The 13,996-nt window shown below is 39.8% G+C and overlaps 1 protein-coding gene and 1 pseudogene across 2 annotated transcripts in view; one reads left to right on the top strand and one right to left on the bottom strand.

Annotated features, from left to right (window-relative positions):
* BRCA1 (BRCA1 DNA repair associated) overlaps nt 1-13,996 on the bottom strand; it is a 63,479-nt gene that overhangs the window by 15,525 nt on the left and 33,958 nt on the right. Inside the window, 4 exon segments of the mRNA XM_081220385.1 lie at nt 2,134-2,444; nt 4,414-4,601; nt 6,234-6,360; nt 12,427-12,598. Coding sequence (XP_081076511.1) covers nt 2,134-2,444; nt 4,414-4,601; nt 6,234-6,360; nt 12,427-12,598 — 798 coding nt within the window.
* On the top strand, nt 6,903-7,465 carry LOC308607672 (NADH dehydrogenase [ubiquinone] 1 alpha subcomplex subunit 6-like; annotated as a pseudogene). Its single transcript has one exon. The product of its transcript is annotated as an NADH dehydrogenase [ubiquinone] 1 alpha subcomplex subunit 6-like (transcript).

Here is a 13,996-nt window from a genome sequence, read left to right as displayed (position 1 = left end):
ATTCAACCTGCTGACAGTTTTAAAACGTTCAGGTCAAGATGCTTCTAAAGGTCAGTACAAAAACTATCAATTCCTCTTAAGGAGAAGGATTGGAAGAGACTCATATTCTTCCCAAAAGAAATCTAGAGCCTTCTAGCTATTATCTATCAACCAAATAAAAAATCAATAGGCAGTAAAAGAAATTAACCAGATCCATTATAGACACATTTGACATGATCAGCAGCTACTGCTTGGTAGATAACTTTGTTTACCAAGGGCCATCATTTGCTAGCCATCACCACCCACGCCGGTATTTCCATCATTTGCTAGCCATCACCACCCACGCCAGTATTTATGTGCCCCACGAGACTGCAGTGGAGGGTGGGCTGTCTTTCTTTCATGCTGCCCCACTCCATACTGCCACAGGGCACTGAAAAAGGCAAGCTGGAGAAGCTAATGACATCCTCCTCCTTTTGCCACTGCCCTTTGCCAGGATCATTAGCAATTCTGAACTGATTAATTGCTGAAATCCCAGCCTTGAAACAGCATTCAGTTAGAAGAGCAACTGCTGAAAAGATCATCTTAATATGGGCTTCGGAATTAATCATGTGTAATACAGTCAGCAGCTTTCATAATAAATTTACCACACTTCGGCAAGTCTGAATAGAGCTGAAAAGTTTTCTTCTTTGCTTGTTTAGAGACAATATGTACCCAAACCACTTAGAGTCTCATTTGCAGTTCAGGATTGCCCATGGCAAGAAAGATTAGATCGTTTTAGCCTTCTCGGAAAAGCTGATCTCACAAAACAAAGGAATAAGGAATGCTAATTTTCAGTGAATAAATGGGTATTTTAGATGTGTTGACAAAAGATCAAGAGCAATATAAACAGACATAGGTATGAATTTTTAGAGCAAATAGCTGTTCTGGGCACATGGTTGTGAGATGAGAATTCTGGCATTATTGATGAGAATTTATTCATTGTATCTACTAGGTCAGACACAGCTTACTTTGCCCTTTTAGTAGTGGGACACATCTGGTCACAGAGGTCATGCTGAGCTGCTAACCTATGGAGAAGCTAGGATGAGAAATGGTTTCTATTCCAGGAAGGATATATTAAGAAAGATACTTAAGAATGACTGAATCATTTCTCAGTGTGCAATAAATAGCATCCACTATTGAATCTGTTTTTTTTTTTTTTTTTTTTTTTTTTTTTTTTTTTGCTGTACGCGGGCCTCTCACTGCTGTGGCCTCTCCCGTTGCGGAGCACAGGCTCCGGACACACAGGCTCCGCAGCCATGGCTCGCGGGCCCAGCCGCTCCGCGGCATGTGGGATCTTCCGGGATAGGGGCATGAACCCGTGTCCCCTGCATCGGCAGGCGGACTCTCAACCACTGCGCCACCAGGGAAGCCCTTGAATCTGTTTGATACTCTGGTGTGTTATCATGGTTTTAAAGAAATCTTCACTCAATTAATGAGTAATTGATGGTGATTAATTAAGGGGAGATAAATTTCCTATGATGTCTGAAATCTATGCTCAATCCAAGTAGAAACAAAGTTTCAGTGGTCTTAATACTTGAATGGGTATTTTCCCACAGCACAAAACAATTCCTGTTTCTAGCAGGAGATGTCAAAACCCTAACAGGGATGGGTTATTGTAGGGTAGAACTGACAGGGCAAGCTATTGGATAACAGTGTTACAAGCCAGGATAAAGATAAATAAACACTGGAGAAATGCCACTATCTGGCCATGTCCTTGGAACCAGTTTAAATTTAGTTAATCATGTTGGTAAGTTCACTCCGATGTGAACAAAGGTGGGGAAAAGATGCCTTCTGCAGAGTAGAGCCATAGCTCCTTGCTTTTTTAGGCAGAACGAAAATTAAAATAAAAAAGCTCTGTATTATACTCAAAACCATAACCTTTCTGCTAATATTTAATAATTATTTCCTTTACTAAATACATACAAAATAATCCATGCTATAGCTTTATCTAGGTATAAGTTTTCAGAAATTAGTAATGGAAATGAAATTACATAGTAATGAGCTTGTTTGCCAGATTTCTTCCTATAGGTTATTCACAGCTAGTACCCATTTAAAGCCATTGCGGTATGTTAATGAAGGCTCAGTCATTAGGGAAATACATATGGATACACTCACAAATTCTTGTGGGGTCAAGCCTGATGCCACCATAGAAATTCTTTGGTTGCTTCTTTGTGTTGAAGATATCAACTCTGGCTTCTCCCTGCTCACACTGTCTTCCCTCACATTATACCCTGCAGTATTAGTAGTATGAGCAGCAGCCGGACTCCTGGAAGATTCTTCTACTTGAAATTGGGGTAATTTCAGTGCAGAGGCTGAGCGTGGCATGCTGCAAACATGAGCTGGCTCTGGGGCTCTGTCTTCAGAGGGATCAGACTCAGGGTCATCAGAGAAGAGGCTGATTCCAGATTCTAGGTGAGGGGTTCCCTCTGAAAGGAATGAGGAAAGAACTTTAATCTATATGACAGTGAATTTTGAATTATAACATCTAGTCTCTGCTAAGAATTAAAAAGACAGATTAAGTTAGGTTAAGAGAAAAATGGGTACATTAATAACACTGTTGGTAGATGTGCAAAGCAGCTTAACTTTTCTAAAGGAAGTTTGGCATTATGTAGCAACAGCCTTGTGTGTTTATACTTGCAGTCAACAATTCTAGTTTTAGAAATGTATCCTAAGGACATAAAAGGGGTCTGTAAGTATAGTCATAGGAATGTTCACTGCAACATTGTTTATAACAGTAAGGTTTTAGAAACAAACTAAATGTACAATGAGATTAAATAAATTATGCCACATCCATTCCAATGAACTACTCTTCACCTATTACATTTAATTACAATAAAATGGAGAAATGCACACACTCATGTTTGTTGTAGCATTATTCACAATAGCCAAGAGGTGGGAGCAACCCAAATGTCTATCATTGGATAAATGGATGCAGAAAATGTGAGATACGTATATATCTATATCTATCTACACACACAATGGTTTTAAAAAAGCTACAAACATGGATGAACCTTGAGGACAGTATACTATATGAAAAAAGTCAGTCACAAAAGGACAAATACTGCATGATTCCACTTACATGAGTTATCTAGAGTATCTAAACTCTTAGAAAGTAGAATGCTGACTCCCAGGGGATAGGGGAAGGGGGAAATGGGGAGCTGCTATTTAATGGGTACAGAATTTCAGTTTTATAGGATGAACAAATTTTAGAGATCTATTGCACAATAATGGGAGTATACTTAACATTACTGAGCTCTTAAAAATGGTTGAGGTAAATTTTATGTTTTTTTTACCACAATTAAAAATAAAATTAAAAATTAAAGAAAGATACCATTGATTTTTAAGATGCTACCCTATTTCAGTTTTAACATGAAATATGTTTGCACCTTAGATATTAAATGCAATGTTATAAGAAAGCCTGCTTTCTATAATTTCTGTCATTTATCAGTTTAGTTCTTAGGGGATGGTTTTGATTCAAATGTACACTTCTTTAAAAAATTTTTATTTTATATTGGAGTATAGTTGATTTACAACGTTGTGTTAGTTTCAGGTGTACAGCAAAGTGATTCAGTTATACTCAAATGTATACTTAAATCTTTGGGCTGCTTGTGAATATTTTGGCACTTCCTACATCACTGAAACTTAAAAAAAAAAAACCAAATACAAATAGTTGACTAAATACAATCAAAATGATTTTTGTTTCTTCATCCATGATGATATCATTAACTTTTTCACTTAATAAATCATCAGATATCATTACCAAATTAAAAACAGACCATCCCTGAAACATTTCAGAAAATGTCACTCCATCAGCAAGTAAGCACAGCTAAGTAGAATGTATGAGATTCCTAAAATGACCCTAGTGAACATGGCCAAAAACATTTAGATGTCTAAGAGCACCTTTTATGATAATGTGTTTTTCAGGATTAATTTAAAACTTTCTTTACTGATTAAAACCTTGATTTACAAGCCATAAAACACACCATTCAGTTACAGTGATTTATAAGGCATATAATATATAGCAATTTATATTCATTAATTCATAAAACAAGAGCTTACTTTAGAGATCTGACTCATTTTTCAATAAAGGACAAGCCTAAAACTTTACCCTAGGACCCTAGAACTCTCATCTAACAGTTGAAGTAAAATATTTAGAGAGCACCAAGACTATCCCATCCTCAAAACTGTTAGAGTTAAACCAATATAGACTGATCAACAGCGGCAATAATGTTCAACTTGGATTAACATTCAAGCTATTTTTCCAATGGGTTTAAGTATAACAGATGCATTCATGATAGACTACCACATTTGAAAGCTGATTCATCAGAATATCTTTAGGTTAATACTCGGAGTAAAATAAAAGTGTTTTCTCCATCAGAGCAGATGAAATATTACCTAGATCTTGTCTTGGCAGAGAAGACAGCTCCATTAAATCCTGGGCCTCAGACTCCGTCAGCTGTTGCTCCTCCACATCAACAACCTCAAGCTCCTTTTGAGGTGGGCAGTTTCCGTTCTGAAGACTCCTTGAGTGGCTGTGCATATACCGACTATTATCTGACAACTGCGATTTAGAAGGGGAAGACCTAGAAAAAAGGATGAAAGGAGAAAACCATCACTGTAGCTTGTGAAAGGACTAATCATACTTCCCAGGCAGCCAAGGCATAAGTGAAAGAGCTCACTGTCAGAGATCGGGAATGACTAGCAAGAGGGAACACGAGAGATGGCTAGGAGTCTGGGTTCACGATGTCTGCCAACATGTCAGGGCTGACATATAACATCTCTCCTTAGGGTCTGGCCTGAGGCAGTATATCTCCTAGCCACTTAAAAGCATGTCAGCAAATTTCACCAAATTATCCACTGCCACTCACTCAAATTCTATACACTATTTCAAATGAATGTATGAGAATCAGCTCTCTCATGAAAATAAGCTGATTAATTTTGACATTGCTACACTCATTCTTTCTACCCAGTTTTAGCAGAATTCATAGAATCATCCCTACCTCCTACCTTTTCAATGTCCAGAGTCATTCTAAAAATAAAAGCCAGCTATAATATATTGTTAGAAGAGCATATGCACACAGTAATTCCTCTACTCTTTCAGGTGTTTAGAACTTTGCTGAATACGATACTTATCAGCAGATTTAAAGGACCTCAGAGATCAGATAACTGATTCAAACAATTATTGGGTATTTAGTATTAGCCTAAAGCTAGGCTCCATGGATTAAAGATGAGCAAGACCTGAACTGTTCCTCAAGCAGTCTAGTGGAGGAAGTTCAATCAATGTGTAGGTTTTTTAATAGAAGTCTCTATAGGGTATACTGGGGTGGGGGTGGAGGAAGAGGAATATTTCATCTGAATATTAAACAGGTGGTTAGCTCAATCGGTTAAAGCACAGCAATGAGGTCATTACCTCTAATCATGGGTTTAGGGCCTATGGAGGTCAAATCTTTTCATTCTCTATCACAGCCATCAGGCCATTATCACAGCCTCAAAAATATATCCTCAGTCCAATCCAAGATGCTTGGAAAAGATGGTGTGATTAGATTATTGACAACTTGTCACTATTCCCAGAGAGATAAGTGAAAATATACATACACTTGGTAGAAACTCAATAAATATGAATTCCTTTTCCTTTCTAGACTCATGAGATGTGTGACTCTATCAGTTCTGAGACTCTTATCCTGAACTGTCAATTTGGAATAATAGTCCAGAACTTGTCCTTTTACTTTCACTGTGTTTTTATAAAGATCAAATGAAGAAGTAGATAAAGTATTTTTAAAACTATAAAGTGTTATATTGTCTTATATCAATAGTGATGTGAACAACATCCCTGGAAGATATTCTGAATATTTACTGGGGTAAATTAATAGCTAAACTTTTTCTAGGAAGGCAAAAACTTCAATTAGGGCAAGGGCGGCCTTGGAGAAGTCTACCGTCAGCCTCCAGGCCTGTTGAGGTTTTAGTTCTGTATTTTATTCTGACCTTGAAAAGGGACAGATCTACTGTGAATTTCTCATGTTGTAGCTCATGCCTTGTACAGGTCCAAAGAGCCTACATACAATTAAACAAAAGAAGTGTCCTAGGGCAATGAGAGGTTAGATATGTCTGTGTACAAAAAACTAGAGAAAGTATGGTGAAAAAAAAATTAACACTAAAAGTTTAATGTAAGTACAGGTGTTACTTAGCTACCAAACTTGACATTTATTACTTCTTACCTTTCCATTCCTGGTTCTTTATTTTTACTGGTGGAACAATCCGGAGATACTTGAAACTTGTCAGCAGAAAGGCCTTCTGGATTCTGGCTTATAGGATATTCACTACTTTTCTCTGAAGTTAATACTGCTGTAGATGGAATGAGAAAACAAAGAAATCTACTTTACTGCTTTGTCCTGGTGGTGATAATTCAGGTGAGAATATCAATTTTTTTCAAAAGCAGCAATCTGTGACAATCAAATTGGTTTTTTAAAAAATAAATTAATTTATTTATTTTTGGCTGAGTTGGGTCTTTGTTGCTGCGCGCAGGGTTTCTCTAGTTGCGGCACAGTCTCGGTAGCTGAGGCACCCCGGCCTAGTTGCTCTGCGGAATGTGGGATCTTCCCGGATCGGGGCTTGAACCCGTGTCCCTTGAATTGGCAGGCGAATTCTTAACCACTGCACCACCAGGGAAGTCCCCATCAGATTGGTTTTTAAACAGGTATATCAGACAGAATTCTATAAACACAAGTGATACAGCACCAAATGGAACTCAATGACTAAAAAATAATAACAACAATAAAAGGAACACTTTAAAACTGGGTAAATAAAGATACCCAGCTGAGACAAGGCTGAAAAAATAATATATTTATATTTTTTGGCCCTGAATGATAAGGACATAAGAATAGGAAATGAATTTTTATCTCTGCAGCAAACTAAATTGTACTCAAATCACCTCAGACAATAGGGAAGAGAAAGTACTAGAAAGCACAAAGCGCACTCTCTTCTCCATCCCTATCGCCTCCACATCAAAGACTGTACAGGGCTTTAGCAAGACGAGTGGCCTCCGCCCGGCTGCTGCTGCAGCCAGCACCTCGGTGAAGCCCATTTTCAATCGGGACATGAACGAGGCTAAGCGAAGGCTGCGTGAGCTCTACCGCGCCTGGTATCGGGAGGTGCCGAACACTGTGCATTTATTCCAGCTAGACATCTTTGTGAAACAGGGACCGGATAAAGTCCGAGAAATGTTTATGAAGAATGCCCACGCCATAGACCCCAGGGTGGCTGATCTTCTGGTCATTAAGGGAAAGATGGAGCTGGAAGAAACAAAGCGTGGAAGCAGCAGACACAGGTCATGCGGTTTTTCCATGAAACAGAAGCACCAAGGCCAAAGGATTTCCTGTCCAAGTTCTGTGTTGGGCACGACCCGTGAAATCACTCAATGTTAAGGTGCATGTTGATATTTAAATATTTTAGAGCTCAAATAAACTCAATATATGATTAAAAAAAAAGATTGTATAGGATGGGGGTTTGAGTTTTTGCATGTGTGTGGAAACGAGGGAGGGGTCAGATGAGAAAGAAAACAGAGGTGACATTTTGCTTCACATTTTCAATTACTAAGGAAATAATAAACCGAAAAACCAATACAAACAAAAAAACAAGGTGCCAACTGATAAGGAACCTGGAAGTAATACATGGAACTAATGATGAACTGGCACAAGAAAGGAAAAACCACAGGACAGACCCAAGGCACAGTTCTGGCACGTTAGTACATCCTTTTTATTCATTAATTCCTCCAAATGTATTAGTGTGTCACTGCTTCCTAGGAAGTGGCTTAAAGGCAGAAATATTTAAAAAGCAAAAACAAATACTTAAAAATTACAAATGTCTTCTATCCATTACAAAGTCACTGATGACTATAATTTATTTTGAGTTTTTATTAGAAAAGCCAAAATCCATAAATAAAGGCAGAAAAATTTAAACAAAGGGCTGTATTAATTAAACTATTTTTTTAAGACACTGGGTAGCCTGGGGGGAAATAATCATTGATTTCCTGAGTTAATCCTCAAATACATTATTTATAGTTTCCTTTATAGTCTTCTTTTCTGGCCCTGTGAGTTTCTAGGAACACAAGAACCCTGCCTGGAGCTACTGTAAGGTGCTGAAACAAAGAAGGGTCTAACCATGAACCAGCAGGTTTTTCTTCCAACTGGAATGTAAAGTTTTTAATATAGGCATCATTTCCCCCCTAAATACAAGGTGATCACTGATAAAAGGTAATGTGCAATGTCTAAGGAATCACGCCAAACAGAATTATTTTTTTAATTAAAAAAAAAACTTATTGAAGTATAGTTGATTTACAATGTTGTGTTAGTTTCCGGTGTACAGCAAAGTGACAGAATGAACTATTGGAAAGGGCTTTTTTATTTTTTTAAGTGAAAGGGTGGGGAGGGAAAGGCCTCAGACACAAAAATAGATATTAAAAAGTCATTCCACCATCTGGACATTTAACATACAAGTTCCCCTTTTCACTACAATGGGGCCCAAGCTACAAAGAAAATAAGCTAACCTGAGTTAGGATTCAATAACTCAATAGTACCTAAAAAATACAGGGAAAAACTTTTCTGCTCTTCTTTTTCCTTAATCCTTATTTCATAGATGCAGTGATCCAGAGCCCAAGTACTGGAACAGTACTGTAGTCCCCCCTGAAATCATTCCTTCATCTGTGGGTCTTAATATGTTATATTCTTCATGGGTAGGAAATATGGGCCAGACCAAACATTTAATAAATTTACTGACTGCCTATTAGGTGCTAATAAGCATTGTTGAAAAGTATTGGGAAGAATCAAAGAGAAAGACATTGAAAAGGAGGAAAGAGATATTGAGAAATGATAAACTATAAGCTTTCAGGAATGAACGTACTGTAGCGCAGAAAAGCTCAGATGTGTCTGAAAATCATTTCAGCTGTAATGGACTACGATGTTACAAATGCTAATGTTTGCTTTATGAATGACAGGTAATTCAGGAGGAAAAAAACAAAACAAAAATAAAAACAAAGTGCCTGATATGAAATAGCTTTACCTGCAGAGGGAGGTACACATCATTCATAATGGGTAAGAATACACGTTTGCACAAAAATATTATGCAGGCTTGGGAATGACCCTTAGGTAAACAGTAGGGCAGATCTAGGCTGAGGGCAGGACATTTGATGTAAAGATCCTGGAAAAGGAGCTTTCATCATCATTAAGAATACGGATTCTTAAAAAATAAAAACTGGGGTTTCCCTGGTGGCGCAATGGTTGAGAGTCTGTCTGCCAATGCGGGGGACACGGGTTCGAGCCCTGGTCTGGGAAGATCCCACATGCCGCAGAGCAACTTGGCCCGTGAGCCACAACTACTGAGCCTGCGCGTCTGGAGCCTGTGCTCCACAACAAGAGAGGCCGCGATAGTGAGAGGCCCACGCACCGCAATGAAGAGTGGCCCCCGCTTGCTGCAACTAGAGAAGGCCCTCGCACAGAAACGAAGACCCAACACAGCTAAAAATAAAATAATAATAAAAAATAAAAATAAATAAAAATAAAAACTGGTGAAATATGATTAAGTCTAGAGTTTCGCTCATTACTAGTAATGCGCCAATGTTGGTTTCTTCGTTCTGACAAAAGTAGCATGGTAATGGAAGATGACAACATTAGGGGAAACTGAAACTAGGTAAGGGGTAGAGTTCCTGTAGGAACTCTCTGTACTATCATTGCTGCTTTTCTGTAAATCTAAAGTTATTAAAAAATAAAACATTTATTTAAAGAATAAGTCATTTTAGTACAGCTGAAGGTAAACAAAACTGCTTTTCTCAGGATTAAGAAGTTTGCTTGAATTTCAGTTAGACTCACACCAATTTAAGAGGGAAAAAGGCACAAAACTTGAGCTGCTATTAAGTTGATGCTCAAAATGTTTCAGAAATAAAGCCACAAAATTCCAGAATCCATACCTAGAAATTTTCTTTCAGTAACTCTATAGAGTGGGCTTCAGAGTTTTAATCATGTGAATTAAAATATTTATTGAGCACCTACTGTGATCCAGGCTCAGGTGTAAGGGTTCTCTGCCCAGATGGAGACTACATTCTAGTGGGAGGTAAGGAGGAACTCTAAACAATATGCAAAACAAATTAGATATTGTTAAAAGTTAAGGGCCTTCCCTGGTGGCGCAGTGGTTAAGAATCCGCCTGCCAATGCAGGGCACACAGGTTCAAGCCCTGGTCCGGGAAGATCCCACAAGCTGTGGAGCAACTAAGCCCATGTGCCACAACTACTGAGTCTGTGCTCTAGAGCCTGTGAGCCACAACTACTGGAGCCTTGTGCGCCTACAGCCTGGGCTCTGCAACAAGAAGCCATCGCAATGTGAAGCCCGCACCCCAACAAAGAGTAGCCTCTGCTCACCGCAACTAGAGAAAGCTCGAGTGCAGCAACGAAGACCCAACGCAGCCAAAAATAAATCAAAAAAAAAAAAAAAGGTTAATAAGGGCTATTGAAAAAAATCTAACAGTATAACAGGGTAAAGTGGGGCCGGAAAAGTCAGAGACTTAAAAATTACAATAAAAAATACCGTGGTTGGGATTCCCTGGTGGCGCAGTGGCTGAGAGTGCGCCTGCCGATGCAGGGGACACGGATTCGTGCCCTGGTCCGGAAGGATCCCACATGCCGCGGAGCGGCTGGGCCCGTGAGCCATGGCCGCTGAGCCTGCGCGTCCGGAGCCTGTGCTCCGCAATGGGAGAGGCCACAACAGTAAGAGGCCCGCGTACCGCAAGGGAAAAAAAAAAAAAAAATACTGTGCTTATAGGTGATCTCCTTGAGAAGTAGCATTTGAGCAATTTGAACAACATATTCAAGTTGTGCAAATATAAGTGGGCATGGCAGACACTCTCTGGAGTTGGGAGAGGAGACACTTCTTTTTAAATGGAGAAATTCTCATAAGCCTCTCTTCCCTCCTCTCAACATATACCCACCTACTTCAAAACTCTGAGGATATTATAATTTCATGAGAAAGTAGACCAATGAATAAGTTTACCACAAAGGATAGAGTAAAAGCTCTTTCATTAAAAAAAATGTTTTATATAGAAATTCAGAAGAAGTTTTCAGTTTTTCAAATCCATAGTAAAATAGAATACATAAAAGTATAGCACTTATGAAAAAAAAAGCCACAAAGAAACATTTTGTGTACAGATCTTCAGGAAAATATACCCCCCAACCACAAAGATGAGATGGTAGATTCACACACATATTCAAAGCCAGACAATAGAATTTTATATCTGGTGCTTTCAAACTGAAAGTCTAGTCTGTTCTTAGATTGAAGGTGGTGAAAGCACCAACGAGAATTGTGATGGTGACGAGACTTGGGGCTACATTATCTGGGAGATGAACTAAGTGAAGATAGTTACAAAGAATGCATTGAAGGAAATACATTTTGAACCACTGCCATAGCAACAGAGTTCCTAGCTTCTCATGCATGAGCTACTTACTGTTTCTCTCTGAACATAAAAACACTACAAGGCACACACTCCGGGACCAACGCCACTCTCCTGAATAATTAAGAGTAGAGTTCCTAGAAAGACTCAGAGGAAGGTCCTTTGGCCCCCTGTAGGCCTGAGGAAGGGAGAACGAAGAAGGACTTGAACACTAAGTTAGCTGGGTAGCTAGCACCAGCTCCCCCCCGGAACCCAGGCCTATGCCTAGCCTCTCACTGAGTGTCTGTGTATTTGCCCCTGTTTAAAACCCTGCCTGATGTGTTGTTTTTCACAGGCTTTTTCCAGTTAAAACTCAAATTTTCATCTCACTTTCCTTCCTTTATGCCAGGTTATTTCTCAGCTTGGTGCTCACTTCTTATAGGGAGTCAGCTCAGAGCAGCTCCCCCTGCCCAGTTACTCCAAATGCCTCGTCTTGTTGATAACAATCATGCTGTTATAAAGCACCTGTCTCTGCCACATAATTGGGCTTTCTGTGGATCAAGGTGCAGTTCCTGAAGTATATATAGACGTCTCTGTCTATAAACCAGAAAGTAGACTAAATAGGGCTTTGTGATCTGACACGTGCTATAAGAAACATGTCTGAGTGGTTTTTTTATAAACTTTCTAAAATGATGGGGTTACCTATTTCCAATCTGCCCCATGACACTCAGCTTCCTGTGGGTGCCCCATAGCATTTCCTTACTGTGGGTACTCAGATGACGATGCTTACTGACTGTCTTGGGCCCTCTGAATGGTAAATTAGTTGTAAGCAGAGACTAGAAGAAAGGCTCTAAGATTTCCCACGGAGTGACTCAGCAAATATATGCTGAGCAAAGATCATAAAATGTTGGAGCTGGGTCCCTACTTTTCAGAAAGAGATAAAGGCTTAGGGAAGGAAGAATTTTGCTTAAGGTAACAGTTTGGCCAATATTACAAACCTTTTTCTGATGTGTTTTGTTCCAGATTTAGCAGGTCCTCAGGGGCACAAGAATCGGCTATGAGGGAAAGGGAGCTGTGAGAAGCCTGGCTCCCGTGCTGCTCTAACACAGCTTCCAGTTCAGCCATTTCCTGCTGGATCTTTAGCAGGTTATCTTGCATGGTATCCCTCTGCTGCAGACACAAGAAACAACACCAAGAAAGTTATACTCTTTTAGAAACTTGCCAGAAATCAAGAACATGTTACACCAATTAATTTTACCACGGGACTTGAAATCACCTGGTATGGAATTATAAGTTCTGCCTGAGCACCTTTTTAAAAATTTATTTATTTATTTATCTATTTATTTATTTGTCTATGGCTGCGTTGGGTCTTCTTTGCTGCGCATGGTCTTTCTTTAGTTGCGTTGAGCAGGGGCTACTCTTCCTTGTGGTGAGTGGGCTTCTCATTGTGGCAGTTTCTCTTGTTGCAGAGCACGGGCTCTAAGCGCGTGGGCTTCAGTAGTTGTGGCACGTGGGCTCAGTAGTTTTGGCACGTGGGCTCTGGAGCGCAGGCTCAGTCGTTGTGGTGCATGGGCTTAGTTGCTCCGCGGTATGCGGGATCTTCACGGACCAGGGCTCAAACCCGTGTCCCCTGCATTGGCAGGCAGATTCTTAACCACTGCGCCACCAGGAAAGCCCTGAGCACCTTTTAATCTGACCATATTCATGCAATTAATGCCCATGAAATTATTTCAGAAAGATGTTAGAGAGGAAGAAAAAATTCCTCAAACTCTCCCAAATAGGCTTGTTTTATTGTGATGTCCTTTTGAAGTTGGTTATTTTCTTTCTTTTCTTTTTTTTTTTTTTTGTGGTACGTAGGCCTCTCACTGTTGTGGCCTCTCCCGTTGTGGAGCACAGGCTCCGGACGCGCAGGCTCAGCGGCCATGGCTCACGGGCCCAGCCGCTCCGCGGCATGTGGGATCTTCCCGGACTGGGGCACGAACCCGTGTCCCCTGCATCAGCAGGCGGACTCTCAACCACTGCGCCACCAGGGAAGCCCCGGTTATTTTCTTTTAAAGCTAGGGAGTGACAAAATAACGTACTCAAAACACTTTTGGTATTTAAAATTAGCATGATTCTGTTAACATCTTCCACAGGCTGCATTTCAAAAATTTGGTATTGTGGCACTCATAAGAGATTTGGGTTGGTTAGTCCATATAAAAATGTCTAATCTCTGGCTTGTGAGGTCTCTTCCTTTTCTGGGATTCTTTGAACATTTAGTTTCTAACAGAATAAGCAAAGAGCTAATTCATTAATTTATCTATTTATTCATTCAACAACTATTTGTTGACCACCTATTATGTGTTAGGCACTGGGGATACAGCCCTAGAATGGTGCTGCCATTCTAGATGGGGACAGGGTACCTAGAGATGGCTGCAGAGAAGAATCGGCTATATGGAAGGATCCAGCAGAAAGAGCCCTCAGAAAGCCTGTAAGGCCAGTTATTGTTTTCAATTCAAGATAATGGGCTCCTCTTGCTTATGAGGCTCCTGATGTTTATTTCTCCATATGAAGAAGAAATCTGCTAAG

The sequence above is a fragment of the Mesoplodon bidens genome, assembly GCF_964165515.1.
Source record: "Mesoplodon bidens genome assembly, chromosome: 19".
In the NCBI taxonomy this organism is placed as follows: domain Eukaryota; kingdom Metazoa; phylum Chordata; class Mammalia; order Artiodactyla; family Ziphiidae; genus Mesoplodon; species Mesoplodon bidens.
This window is presented reverse-complemented; position numbering and strand designations above follow the sequence as displayed.